This window comes from Neoarius graeffei, chromosome 19 (assembly GCF_027579695.1).
Source record: "Neoarius graeffei isolate fNeoGra1 chromosome 19, fNeoGra1.pri, whole genome shotgun sequence".
Lineage (NCBI taxonomy): Eukaryota > Metazoa > Chordata > Actinopteri > Siluriformes > Ariidae > Neoarius > Neoarius graeffei.
This window is the reverse complement of record NC_083587.1, coordinates 40,320,472-40,335,014: the sequence shown is the minus strand read 5'-3', so window position 1 is coordinate 40,335,014 and position 14,543 is coordinate 40,320,472. Positions and strand designations below refer to the sequence as shown.

Sequence of the window (14,543 nt, the reverse complement as noted above, 5' to 3'; positions counted from 1 at the left end):
GAAAAAGAGCTATCAGCAGCTTGCAGTTTTCGTCTCGTTCAAATTCAAGGTTGAAGTTCACACTCTGCCGATGTGTGCTGCATGCACCACCGGCTGCGCCTCTGTCTGGTTATGGCAGTTACTGAAGGCACAAAACATAAGATGATTTGGTAGTAAGACAAATGAGAGAATAATTATGCGTTACCTGCCAGTTCAACCCAACTCCTCTCTTTCTGCAGCTGTTCAACCATGCCCCCTCTACCACATATACTCCCTACTGCCTGACTCAGGCCGGAGAGCTGGGTTCTTGCCACTTCTCAAGTAATTTATAGCCTGACCTGTGTGGTTAAACAATTACCTTATCTCTAGGTTCAAATTCCTGTAGCAGAGTTCCCCTGTCATACAGTTGGGATTGTCATTCTTTGGCCTGACACATTCTCCTGTCTTAGGTGACTTAAGGTATTCAGGTTCAAAATTCAAGGCACTTATCCCAATTCTGAGTGTCCCTGTGAACTTCCAAATCATATTTTTTAAGGGTTTGATTGAACTATTCGACCAGCCCATCCATTTTTGGATGGAAAACACTGGTGCGAATTGATTTAATCCCTAATCATTTGCATAATATGTGAAGAGTTCATGACAAAGTTGTGCCCTGGACAGTCACTGTCGACCACTCCAACCAGCACTGCACACATTTCACACTGTGCCTCACTCCTGGAGTATTGCCATCCACAAGCATTTCTTGTACTATTGCCCAAAACCCTGGCTAGTTTGTCCCAAAAATGAATGGATGGGTGAGGGGAAGAACTAACTGCCATCTGTACTCTATGCTTTTGCTCATGGAATTTAATCATGACTGAAACCAGCAGACACAGTACTTGTGAACATCCCTGCGCGCACACTTCTGGAGTATAGAAGGTTCTACCTGTGTGGGGAGGGAGAGAGAGAGAGAGGGAGCTGGGGTAGACGTAAGAGAAGGAGGGGGAGGAAACATGGGGTGGAAAACCAGGTTTGGGGGGGATTGATGGCTTCATCCAGGGATGCCAGTCAGTGGCATGCTATGAACTGCTCTAGCACCACCAGGTCAAGAATTCCCTTGGTGTCCCAGTCTTCAGTGAGCATCCACTGCTGACAGGAGCCCTTGAGCTGCTGTGTGGAGACAAATGGTCAGCTGAACTCCAAGTTCCAGGATCTGGGGTTGTTTCTTTGGGGTCCAGCCAACCCACTACAGCACCAGTAAGGGGAGGAGGCATAAAGCCCGCTCTTCTTCTGGCTGGCCCCTTGCAGTTGTTGTGCACTTGAAGGGCTCCAAGAAGGCCCCTGGATCATCCATGGAGGACATCTTCATGACCATTGGGTGCTGCAACTGGAGGCATGGTTAATTTCAGCATCATCTGGAGCACCCATTGGTTCCCAGCTTGCTCCTGAGAGATTACCTCAAATTGAAGCTGTTCACAGCACAGGTCAAGGAGGGCCTGATGTTGCATCTGGTGGGGGCTGAGGAGTTACTTAATGAACTTTCTACAACGGCATGTGGTACTTCCTCCTGGGTTTCGGCACCACTGGAGAACCCCGGGGTGTGTGTCTGTTGGAAGGAGGACTTGAGAGATGGGCAGCTTTTGACGCAGCATCATGTTTTTCACCATGCTTTTAAGTGCACTTTCAAAAACTCAACACCAACAAAACATCTGAAAAGAGGCCATCATTAGCTCACTGCTTTCACCTTTTTCCAAGTTCAAAGTCCAAGGTTATGCTCCACACGTGTGTGTCACAGGCTGTGACAGCTATGCCACTCTCTCTGATTATGGCAGATCCTGAAAGTGTACACACACACGCGCACACAAAAAAAAAAAATAAAAAATAGACTGGTGGTAATAACACACAGGTGAGAATCATCCCACATTAACTGCTGGTTCAACGCGCCTCCTTTCCTTCTACAGCTGACATGTGACCATGCCCCTGCTGCCATTCCCTTTGTTTTTAGTGTTTAACATTCCTTTTGTTTTGTGTATGTACATGAATATTAAATGTTAAGGGAAATCGATAGAAGCCAATTTTATCATGGGAGTAGGGTGCTCTAATTCAAGCTGTTACTTTTAGTATTGGCCGTTGATATTTTTGATGTGTATTTAAATGTCTTTTAAAAAGCCAATTGTTTTAAATGTTGTTTTGCCTTACTTTTCTGCAGTGTACTGATAAACTAGAGAGAGACAGGCTTATTCTCTTCCTCAACAAGCTCATTCTGAACAAGGTTAGTCCTATTGCAAACCTGCACTCACCCCCCCCACCCCCCCAAAAAAAAATTATATGGCTTTCCCATAGGCTTGGGCCTGTTTTTTAGAAATGCTCATCAGTGTAAATTCTGGGAATATATTCCATCCATCCATCCATTATCTGTAGCCGCTTTATCCTGTTCTACAGGGTCGCAGGTAAGCTGGAGCCTATCCCAGCTGACTACGGGCGAAAGGCGGGGTACACCCTGGACAAGTCGCCAGGTCATCACAGGGCTGACACATAGACACAGACAACCATTCACACTCACATGCACACCTACGGTCAATTTAGAGTCACCAGTTAACCTAACCTGCATGTCTTTGGACTGTGGGGGAAACCGGAGCACCCGGAGGAAACCCACGCGGACACGGGGAGAACATGCAAACTCCGCACAGAAAGGCCCTCGCCGGTCACGGGGCTCGAACCCGGACCTTCTTGCTGTGAGGTGACAGCACTAACCACTACACCATGCCGCCCCTGGGAATATATTGTTGATATAATTTAGGTCTGGGATTACTTCCAATACTTGATTGCCTTGTAATATTATGATCTGTATTTAAAAAAAAAAAAGCATGCCCTTGTGGACATTACAAAAATAGGACTTGTCATAAAAAAAAAAAAAAAATTACTGACTGGAGGAAGCAGGGGATCCATCTAATTACCAACAGGTCAGATGTTCCTTAAATAGAGTCTGTTATAAACAACAAAAAAAATGGAGTGTTAACACACTAACCACTTTAAAAGGAGCACTTGTATACCTGCTCATACATGCAGTTATCCAGTCAACCAATCATTTTGGCCTTCTTGATGAGAGCAGTCAGAGGAAAATGGCCACGTTGGTTTGAGCTGCCAGGAAGGATATAGTAACTGTCACTCCGTACAAATATGGTGAGCGTCTCAGCATGCACAAAACATCGAGCTTTGAGATGGATGGGCTACAACAGCAGAGGACCAGGTTTTCCATGCCTGTCAGCCAAGAACAGGAATCTGAGGCTATCATGTGCACAAGCTCACCCAAACTGGACAGTTGAAAATTAGAAGAAGAAAAAATCCAGTCTTCATCTGTCCCCTTTGGGTGAGCTTGTACTCATGATGGCCTCAGATTCCTGTTCTTGGCCGACAGATATGGAACCTGATGTGGTATTCTGCTCTTGTAGCCCATCCAAATCAAGGTTTGATGTGTATGCCGAGATGCTTTTTGGCTCACCACAGTTGTGAAGTGCTGATTTGAATTACTATAGACTTCCTGTCAGCTCGGAGTAGTCCTCTGATCTCCAACAAGATATTTCAGCCTGTACACCCACCCCACACAGGATCTTTTTTTTGTTTTTTGCACCATACTGTATAAATTCTGGAGACTGATGTGTGTGAAATTTGCAGGAGATTAGAAATTTCTCAAATATTCAAACCAGCTCATCTGGCACCACCAATTATGCCATGGTTAAAGTCACAGAGATCACACTTCTTTCCCATGCTGAATTTTGATAAGAAATCTAACTGAAGCTCTTGACCTTATGTCTGTTATGCATTGTGCTTCAGCCAATAATGTGGCAGTGTGGAGAACTGCACAAATGAGCAGATGTACAGGTATTCCTACTAAAGTGGAAGGGGTGTGTATGTACTTGCAACATGTTGATCAGATTCCTTTTTTTGGGGGGGGAGTAAACACATTTTGGCTGATCAAGGGTTAGGGTAAGGGGATCGGGAATGCATGATGTCAGTAAGTGTCCCCGCAAAGATGAGAAGTACAAGTGGGTGTGTACACAGTGGGACTGCCGTTACCACTTGGCAAAACGTGGTAAAAATTCGTGACAACAAAGGCACAGGCAAAAACCGCAACTTAAATAGCAAACATGACTAAATGGGGCTAAACAAGGTGAGCGCGCGTGCACAATGGGGAGAGAGAGAGAGAGAGAGAGAGAGATCTGGAAAATAATTGATTATATAAATTTTGTGTGTTCAGAACTTTGTATACCTCAGGATGTATCAAAAGGATGGGCTGCATTCTCCTTCTATATATAAAAAAAATTAAAGCATATCTTGAAATCAATACACATGCATATGAACAAGTTAAAACAAAGATTTTTAACACCTATATACTAACTGTGGTACTATATGACACAGACTGGATTGCACAGACAAATTCCTTAATAAAACATGGAAGTATTCCAAAATCATGCTATGCATCTTATGACGGCTTCAAACTAACAGACCACAAGAGCATTAATGACCTCAGAAAACTAACAAACCTCGTACCAATGGAAATTCACATTCGATGCAAAAACCTTGAAACGGTTTGGCCACACCAAAAGGAACAACAAAGGACACTCAAAAGTGCGCGTAGAAGGAATGGTAGCAGGGACGAGAAGCCGCATTCTACCCAGTCACTGCCCAGTCACTGATGGTGTGACATCATCCCCGCTGGAACTCAAATTCCGAATGCAGGGACAGAACTGCTTGGAAAGTGTCATCTACTGATGTGCAGTCTGCTGCCATGAGGAAATGGCGAAATATATACACACGGGCACATGCATACAAGTGCATCTAAAAAAAAATTTTGAATATTGAGTTAATTTTTCTTTAATTCAAAAAGGTAAACTTTCATATCTTTATTAATTACACAAAGTTAAATATTTCAATCCTTTTTTTTTTTTTTTAAATTGATGGTTATGACTTGTAGCTCATGAAAACCAGTATCTCAGTCTTAGAAAGTTTCATTTCGAGGTTGAGTAAAATAGTATAAATACTGTGCATCTCTTGGTCTAGTTCAGTACACACACCCAAAATCATGGGGAAGACTGCTGACTTGACAGTTGTCTGGAAGATGATCATCGACACCCTCCACAAGGAGGGTAAGCTACAGACTGTCACTGCTGAAAAGGCTGGCTGGAAAAGGTGCACAAGCAACAAGGATGACTGTAGCCTTGAGTGGATTGTCAAGACAAGTTGATTCAAGAACTTGGGAGAGCGTCACAAGGAGTGGACTGAGGTTGGTGTCGGCGCATCAAGAGCCACACAGACGTCTTCGGGAAAGGACCTACAACTGTCACATTCCTAATATCAAGCCACTCCTGAACCAGAGACATCAGAAGCGTCTTACTTGGGCTAAGGAGAGAAAGAACTGGACTGATGCTCAGTGGTCCAAAGTCCTCTTTTCAGATGAAAGTAACTTTTGCATTTAATTTGGGTCCTAGAGTCTGGAGGAAGAGTGAAGAGGCACAGAATCCAAGGTGTTTGAAACTTCACACTGGACCTTCAGATGAAATGCGAAATGTTTCAAGTGAAATGCAAAACTTGCCTTCTGTAGCTTATCCTCCTTGTGGAGGGTGTCGGTGATGGTCTTTTGAACAACTGTCAAGTCAGCAGTCTTCCCCGTGATTTTGGGTGTGTACTGAACTAGACCGAGAGATACAGTATTTATAGTGTTTTACTCAAACTCGAAATGAAAGTCTAATATTTTGAGATGCTGGATTTCTGATTTTCATGAGCTATAATCAAAATTTAAAAAAAAGTCTTAATGTTTCTTTTCGTATAATGAATATTTTGAATTAAATAACTAAAAAATGAAGTGTGTGTGTATAGGCATTAATTTCTTAGCTTTGTCATATTTTGTAACAGCTCTGTTTAATTATTTAATAGGAAATAGTCCTTAATATCCTATTCATGACAATAGGTAATGAATATGCATTGTGAGTTTTACAAAGATCAGTAAAGTAATACCTATTCTAACTGCCAATTAACTTTTTTTTTTTGGGCTGCTATTTTACAGAAAAATGTCAAGGACATAATGGACTCGAATGGTGTGCGCATTCTCGTAGACTTGCTGACCTTAGCCCACCTCCATACCAGCCGAGCTACTGTTCCACTACAGGTGTGTATATTTGACTATGTGGCTCTGTGTTTGATGGCTTTATACATGTATGTGGTCAAAATTATACATGCACTGACACAAATGTTATCATGGACATGAAAGTCTAATATTGCTATGACATTCGGTTTTCTTTTTGTGGCTGAATGATTGTAAACTATGCATCTTTTAATAGAAAAAATTTTTTCATTTATTTTGAGTTTTCTGAAATCAACACAGGGTCAGAAATGTATGTACAGCACACTTAATATTTTATGTCCTTTTAACAAAATTCACCTTGACCAAACTCTCTTGGTCACGGTCAGTAAGCTTCTGGCTGGATACGTGACCCACTCTTCTTGGCAGAATTGGTAGAGTTCTATTAAATTTGTGTGTTTCCTGGCATAGACCCGACTTTTAAGCACAGTCCATACATTTTCGATAGGGTTGAGGTCAGGACTGGTTTTAAGCTTAATGTTAGCCTGCTTTATCCTCCACAACCAGCTTTGATGCGTATTTGGGGTCATTGTCCTGTTGGAACACCCAGTGTGTAAAGACAAATTCTGATGGTTTGAGGTTATGCTGAAAAATTGAGGTGGTCCTTCCTTCCTGCATGATTCCATTCACTTTGTACAATGCACCAGTTCCAATGGCAGCAAAATGGCCCCAGAGAATTATGCCACCACCACCACCATGCTTAAGTTGTTACTGTCTTCCCCTTTACTTCTGGTCATTGTGGCCAAACAACTGTCTTTGTCTCACCTGACCATAAAGCTTTCCTCAAGAAGGCTTTTTCTTTGTCCGTTTGATCAGCTGCAAAGTTTAATCGACCTTGAATGTTTCGATTTTGGAGTAGGGCTTCTTTCTGAGATGGCAGCGCCTCAGTCCATGGTGATGTAAAACTCGCCACCTTCCAGTTCATGGCTGACCTGTGCCTTAGGTGGTTCCTGGGTTGTTCATGATCCAAAGCTATATTTCCTCTCAGCAAAGGTGACCGTTTGGATCTTCCAGCAAAGTGGCTTCACCTTCCAATAACTTGTACTTGCATAGTTGTTTGAACTGATGATCTTGGAATCTGTAGTTATTTCGACATTCCTGAGTCATATAAATCTATGATCCTCTTTCTCAGATCTGCACTGAGCTCCTTGGACTTTGCAATTTTACTGTGATTTGGTCAATTGAATGAGTGCTGTCAAACAAACCCTTTTTATGTCGGTACAGAGAAGCTACCAGCTGTAGTCAATCATCACTAACAGGACTTTAAGAAGCCTTGGCAAGTTAAAAGACATTTTGGAACTTTGAGCACTGCTGAATTAATCTGTTGAAGAAGAATGCCTTTATTGTCACTGCACAAATGTACAACGAAATTTAGTTCATCATAGGAGGGCAAAGCCGCTGCGTACATGTGCACCGCCACTCTTGGGCGCTTCAGCCCAAGGCCGTCCCATGTTAACCTAACTGCATGTCTTTGAACTGTGGGGGAAATCAGTGCACCCGGAGGACTGTGTGTAAATTTTTGACCCTGTATGTATAATTATGACAATGTGTTGACTTTATAAAACCCAAAGTAAATTAAAACTTGTGCACCAAATTATTTTTTTTTCTATTTAAGATGCATGTTGTATAATAATTCTACTACAGAAAAAGAACAGTTAAAAGAAATAATTGAAAGCCCAGTGTTGCCACGACATTTATTGTGTGTGTGTGTGTGTGTGTGTGTGTGTGTGCATGCATTAGAGTAACGTATTGGAAGCAGCTCCAAACATGAAGAGAGAGAGTGAGAAGGAGTGGTACTTTGGGAATGCTGATAAGGAAAGGAGAGGACCTTTTAGTTTTGAGGAGGTAAATTCCATTCAGGAAAATGTGGTATATTATGTGGGTAAGTGTGTAAGCTTTTGAATACGTTAGTAAATTTAGTAGTCGTAAACAATTGTGTAGTTTATTTACATAGAGTATACGGTACCTGTCTTGAGCCCTTTCAATGCACCATTATGTAAACTTGTTAAAGAAAAAAATTTGAGCACAAGCCTTAATAAGGCCTATGATTTTGTATAAAGTGTATAGCATGACTGTGTGCTCCAGCAGTCTCACAGCTTCTGGAAAGAAGCTGTTTGCTATTCTGTTTGCATGCCAATGTATCCTTTTGTAATGTTTTCTCTATGGTGGTAATCTGTACAATAGGCTATTTAACTTGAACATACAGGCTTAGGTCGTCACACTTGGGTCAAATTCACAATTAAACCTGTCCAGTGTTTTGTGAGTAAGATGATTTAATTGTTTTATAATGTAAAATAGGCAGCATCTCTTTCACAGTAAAGTCTCAAACTTTTATAATCATCTTTTGAGCGCCCCATTGCAATTTCCATCCATCAGCCAGCTCTCCATCATATGACAGCTACCAACCAGGGAGGGTGAAGGCCAAGACAAAAATGCTTCTTGTATAGAGATCTTGCAGTCACGTGACCGGAAAGTACACAGCCGCCATCTTGTCGGTAAAAAACACTGCTGCATTTGTGTACAGAATGGATCAATTTCAACCGACGGACTACACGGCTCATTTTTCTAATGAACAGATAACTAGATATATGTCTAAAATAAACGATCTACAGATTAGTGACCCTTATGGCTTACCGGACGTAGTTTTCACAACCGTGTCAGTGGATTTTGAACTGCCAGCGGAATACCCAGATGTGTATAATTACCTCATCAACTTTCCCTCGCTGTTCAGTGGTGAAGCACTGCGTGCTTATAAATCTCTGGACAGTTATCTTTACAGAAATTCAGGATTTGTCAGCGACTCAGATGTGGCATCTTGTAAACAAGAAAATAACAATCCTCATTGGACGGGTAAGTCACTTAAGTATTGAGTATAGCACTGACCAGCCGATTATAGAATAGAATAAGGTAATTCCAGCTGTAATTCCAAATCGTCCGTTTTGTTTACCATGGATCTGGCGTTGGAGAGATAGAGGCTTAGCAGTGGAGATTTGAGTGGCTGTTTTCTGAGCTTAGTCAACAGGCCAGCTCTGCAGCCTCGCTTTTGCTTCCGCTCCCGATGCCGCCTCCTTCACTTTGCTTCCAATAACAATCCACAGAGACCCTGCTGGTCTCACTATCTCGTCCGGAATGTTGTGCATGCGATGGAAATCGCTACAAACCGTCATTTTCTGCTGGAAACCAATGTCCAGTAAGTCCATACGGTTGTAGTGGATATTGAAGTCCGGTACAGACGAACAACACGCAAAAATACACACAAAAAAACATAAACGTGCACAGGTAGGGAGAGGTTGTAGCTGCAGCCGTTGTAGTAGATTTGTATATAGTAGGGTTTTCCAGAAGAAAAAGTAGAAGTAGAACCAGAAGTAGAAGTATGGCGTTTGACCGACAAGATGGCGTCTGTTGCAATCTGGATCGGCTGTGACATCACATACAAGTGCTCCATATCACAGGGCAGCCTAAGATACTCAAAGGAAAATGCTATCTGCCCTCTTCCTTATGGCTCACAAATGGCCATGATTTAGTTAGTGTCTTAGGATGCCCTTCAATCTCTGAGAGCAAGGAGTGTTTTGCTCTCATGACCTCTGGCCATTGATGGTTGTGGGGATTCAAATACCTCACCCTTGGGAGCCCATTTTTGTCGACAACTTTTCACTCCTGAATTTTAAGCTAAGAATTTAAACAAAGACAGGAGTCAAATAATGTTTTAATAGGTTCTTATCACTGAAGTTGGTGTCAGTGTAATGTTTGCATGTACTTGATTGTTCACTCAGATGCAGGAGTTTTGGAAATCGGGCACACTGACCGCGAAGACCCGGTGCTGGGCACAGGGCATGGATGGATGGCGCCCTCTCCAGGCCATTCCACAGCTGAAGTGGTGCACACTGGCCAGTGGGCAGGCTGTAATGAATGAAACTGACCTGGCCATACTGATCCTCAATATGCTCATCACCATGTGCTCTTACTTCCCTAGCAGGTGAAGCGCGCGTGCGTGCACACACACATGGGTCTTTACTTGTTTTGAACTTTTTTCCCCTCCCCCTTTGTTGCATTTTTGGTTTAGCTTAAATGTATTTAATCAGGGTTAGGCTTCTGCTCAGACCATTTTGATAAGTGTGTGTGTCTGTCTCTCTCTCTCTCTCTAGAGATCAGGACAATGCCATTATCAGACCTTTACCCAAAGTGAAGAGGCTAATTAGTGACAACACATGCCTGCCCCATATTGTTCAGGTACACAGTTTAGTTTACTTTACTTTAACATGGACTAAAAAGCAATGGGGCTTCCTGTTATCAGAAAAATAATGATGCGCTGTAATGAAGATTAATGAGCCTGAGATACTGTTACCATGCCAGTTTTTGTAACAGCATGGAAAGTTTATTAATGGCATGTCTTACATATTTTTCTATTTATAGTTAGAGTTCATGTTGTGGAACGTTCGAGAGAAGTTAATTCCTGTTCTCCGAATGTTATGTTATAGAAGCTCCTCTGTCCTAAAGACTTGCCCATTGCAGAAAACCTAATGACTTTTATAAAGTGCTGACAGCCAATACTCTGTACGTAAAAGATAGATAAGTCATCTTACAGAAAACTTCACAGTATCAACAATTGCATATTTGGTCCCCCCCCCTTTAGTGTTAACCTTTGATTTATGTGGAGCATCAATACTTCGATCCTCAATATAGAAACAGTGTTGTATTAGAATGAGCATATAAATTTATAGCCTAACGTCAGAGGTCTGTTTTTAGAAAATCAACACCTTCAGTCAGATTTGAGAATTCAGTGGCTTTGTGATTTTTATAATGCATAAAAAACAGCACTTGTCTCGTCCAAGTCAGGAATTTCTGATTTTTTTTTTTTAATTTAATTTTTTTTTTTGCTGTAAGCCCTCAGCAGGCCTCAGCAATATGTAGTAAAAGTTCATTATGTCTGCCTATTGAAACTATTCTTTAAATTCGTTTTTTAAGACAAGGATTTTTTAAGATGTTACCTTGACAGTTTCGGCGATAAACTTCCGCCTTCTTCAAACAGTCACCAGATGTCGAGTGGTGACATGCCTTATCAGCTGATGTTACGCCTCAGCAATGCTTGCACTAAAATAAGAATATAGTTTTTTCCAAAGTGATCATGGTGTGCACACTTGATGTTTAAAAAAAAAAATTATTTAGCTTTTAAAATTAGCACACAACAAAACATGGTTGAATGTTGTGTTTTCTTGAACCCTTTGTGAGCCTAACTTTACTAGCTGTGTTGTGTGTGTGTGTAGCTGCTGTTGACTTTTGATCCCATCCTGGTAGAGAAGGTGGCCATCTTGTTATACCTGGTAATGCAGGACAACCCCAACCTGCCACGTCTGTACCTCACTGGTGTTTTCTTTTTCATCATGATGTACACGGGCTCTAATGTGCTCCCAGTGGCACGGTATTACACATGCATTCACCCACCACTGTCCAACAGCTTATATTCCAAATGAACACAGATTTATAAGTGACATGGAAATATTTAAGTCTGAATCCTAACATAGTTTTGTTACTGTATGCATTAGGATGCATCTGATGAGTTGTTCTGGAAAATTGATTTACAACTACTGTACATCTGACTATTTTAGATTAGCTCTTATAAGGGGCTTTTTTTTTTCTCAGCCTTAAGCCTCGGTCACAACCGGCCGTACGTGCTCCTACGGCCGGTCTACGTGCAAAAAACGCATGGAGGGCACGCGTGAAATGCACGGAGGGCGCGCGTGTGACTTGCTGATTTTCGAGCCGTAGACTGGCCATAGACCGGCCGCAGAGGTTCTTTGTCATGTCAAGCAAACTCTATGGGCGCTTACGTTTTTTTCAGGTTGCAAGACAAATTTACGGCCAACGTGCGTCTTTCTCCACGAACAAAAAAACCCGCAGCGATTTGGGAAAAGTCAAAAATCGCACGGCCAAAAAATCGTATGTCCGGTTGTGACCTAAGCTTTAAGTAAATTTCTAAGACTTTTTTTTTTTTTAAAGTAACCGAGAAGCTTTGGACAGACTGTTCCTGATTTTTGCACATTTTAAAATTGTTTCCTCTAGTTTTCTGAAGTACACTCACCTGAAGCAGGCCTTCAAATCAGAAGAGGTAAATCGGCTCAGTGGTTCTAACGCCTCATGATAAAGGAAGTAGCAGTAGTATAGGAAGCTCCAAAACATCAACATATTAATTTTGTCTGAAATATGAAGACAGAGTTAACATTTGACCGGTGTTTGTGTGTGGAAGGCTAAAGGTCAGGACATTGTGCAGAGGAGTGTGTTGGGACCGGTGTTACCCGAGGCAATGGTGTGTTACCTCGAGAATTATGAAGCTGAACACTTCTCAGAGATCTTCCTGGGAGAATTCGACACTCCTGAAGCAATCTGGAGCAGTGAGATGAGGTATATTATTACAGACCAGCTCCTAATCATCCGTAATATAAAAAAATTTCATTGTTCTCGGTCTTGGTGTATGTTTGTGCACATGCAGGCGTATGATGATAGAGAAGATCGCTGCTCACCTGGCTGATTTCACTCCTCGGCTCCAGAGCAACACTCGTGCTCTGTATCAGTACTGCCCCATTCCTGTTATTGTCTTCCCTCAGTTGGAATACGAGTTATTCTGCAACATCTACTACCTCCGTCACCTCTGTGACTCCAACCGTTTCCCTGACTGGCCGATACGGGACCCGGTAAGCCAACACACAAAGCCATATACGACTCTTGGTTGCATACCCAAATTGTTACTGTTACAGGTTTTTTCTGTCCCTTTGTGTCAATGTTAATTCTGTGATTCAAAATGCATCTTTAACACGATGACTGTTCGAAAAAAGTATAGACTTGTGTACACACACGACTTGGTGTCTCACACACATTGCACTTTATTGCCACATTTTCTGCTTCTTGGTAGCTCAGTGTGCAAATGAATTCTCAGATCCCTATTTGAAAATGATTCGGGGGCGTTGTGGCTCAGGTGGATAAGGCGCCACACCATAAATCCAGGGACCCGGGTTCGATTCCGACCCGAGGTCATTTCCCGATCCCTCCCTGTCTCTCTCTCCCCCTCCTGCTCATCTCCTGTCTCTACACTGTCCTATCCAATAAAGGTGAAAAAAGCCCAAAAAATATCTTTAAAAAAAAAAAGAAAATGATTCACACGCGTGCACAGTTGTTCGAAACAATTACAGTACATCAGTAACCTGATGAACCATTATTAGTGGTAGCGATATTATTGCATGGCAAATAATTTACTTGTAGATGTAGTGGAATAGAAAAACAGACCCAACTGTTATGACCTGCACACTGCTTGTTCGGAGTAATTGACTTTCATTGAAAGAGGCATGTCCAAAATATCAGTGTGGAGTTTAATTTGAGAATTAATTTGTTCTATGAAAAAATAGGTGCCGGTCAACTTTTTAATCATATTACTTTTTGTTTCTCCGAACAATATTTGGAACGGCCCACTTTACTGAGCAAGTCAGAGGGAAATGTATTTTAACAATGTGTGAAACATTTGCTTCCCTTCCTTAAAAAAGGATAATTAATGGAGAGGGGAAAGTGTATAAAGAAGTGCAGCAAATTATAAGATACTCGGCTAAAATGATCTCAAATGGTTTAAAATGGCAACAAAAACCCGAAATGTGCAGAACAAAGCAAGCAACTACTGTTAAAAACGGATTGAAGAATAGTCAGCATGTCAAAGTTTCAGCCAATCATCACCTCCAGAAAAATAAAAGATCTAAAATTACCTCCAAGTACTGTTACGGTCAGGCGTTTGCTCGAAGCTAAGCTATCAGCAAGAAGCCCCTGTAAAGCACCGCTGTAGGAAAAACGGTATGTGCAGAAATGGCTAAAATTTGCCAACGAACACATCGATTGGCCCAAAGAGGAAATGACTTAACATTCTGTGGACCGATGAGGGTAAAATTGTTCTTTTCGGGTCTAGTGGTTGTTGACAGTACGTCAGACGACCCTCCCGGTTCTGAATTCAAGCCATGGTACACTGTGAAGACAGTGAAGCATGGTGGTGCAAAAATCATGGTATGGGGATGTTTTTCATACTACGGTGTTGGGCCGATTTATCGGATACCAGAGTTCATGTATCAGATTGTTGCCATATTCCCAGTGTGTGCTAAGGGTGTGTATACATACACAGGTGAAGCTATTAAAGGACACTTTGGAAGCCTGGAAAAAGGAAGTGGAGAAAAAACCTCCCTCCATGTCCGTGGATGATGCCTATGAAGTGCTGAACCTTCCCATTGGACAAGGACAGTAAGTCTTTTTATTCCACTTCATTTTTTTCCTTTCCCTTTGCATTCATTCTGTGAATACTTGGAATGTATGTACTCGTCCGTTTTATTGCATTACTATAAATGGTTGTTTTTTGAAGGCTATTAAAATTAAGGTAAAGACAGTGGTTGATTGATTAACTGTTGATTTTAATGGGTGT

At 41.8% G+C, this 14,543-nt stretch overlaps 1 protein-coding gene across 4 annotated transcripts in view; it reads left to right on the top strand.

Annotated features, from left to right (window-relative positions):
• The window catches only part of LOC132867272 (dnaJ homolog subfamily C member 13-like), a 152,885-nt gene that overhangs the window by 95,465 nt on the left and 42,877 nt on the right, over positions 1-14,543 (top strand). For all 4 annotated transcript variants that reach the window (XM_060900072.1, XM_060900071.1, XM_060900074.1 and 1 more), the window contains 10 exons: positions 2,168-2,230; positions 6,023-6,124; positions 7,838-7,942; positions 9,871-10,073; positions 10,243-10,327; positions 11,362-11,516; positions 12,158-12,203; positions 12,342-12,496; positions 12,585-12,786; positions 14,250-14,365. In XM_060900072.1, coding sequence (XP_060756055.1) covers positions 2,168-2,230; positions 6,023-6,124; positions 7,838-7,942; positions 9,871-10,073; positions 10,243-10,327; positions 11,362-11,516; positions 12,158-12,203; positions 12,342-12,496; positions 12,585-12,786; positions 14,250-14,365 — 1,232 coding nt within the window. The remainder of the gene's footprint in view (positions 1-2,167; positions 2,231-6,022; positions 6,125-7,837; positions 7,943-9,870; positions 10,074-10,242; positions 10,328-11,361; positions 11,517-12,157; positions 12,204-12,341; positions 12,497-12,584; positions 12,787-14,249; positions 14,366-14,543) is intronic.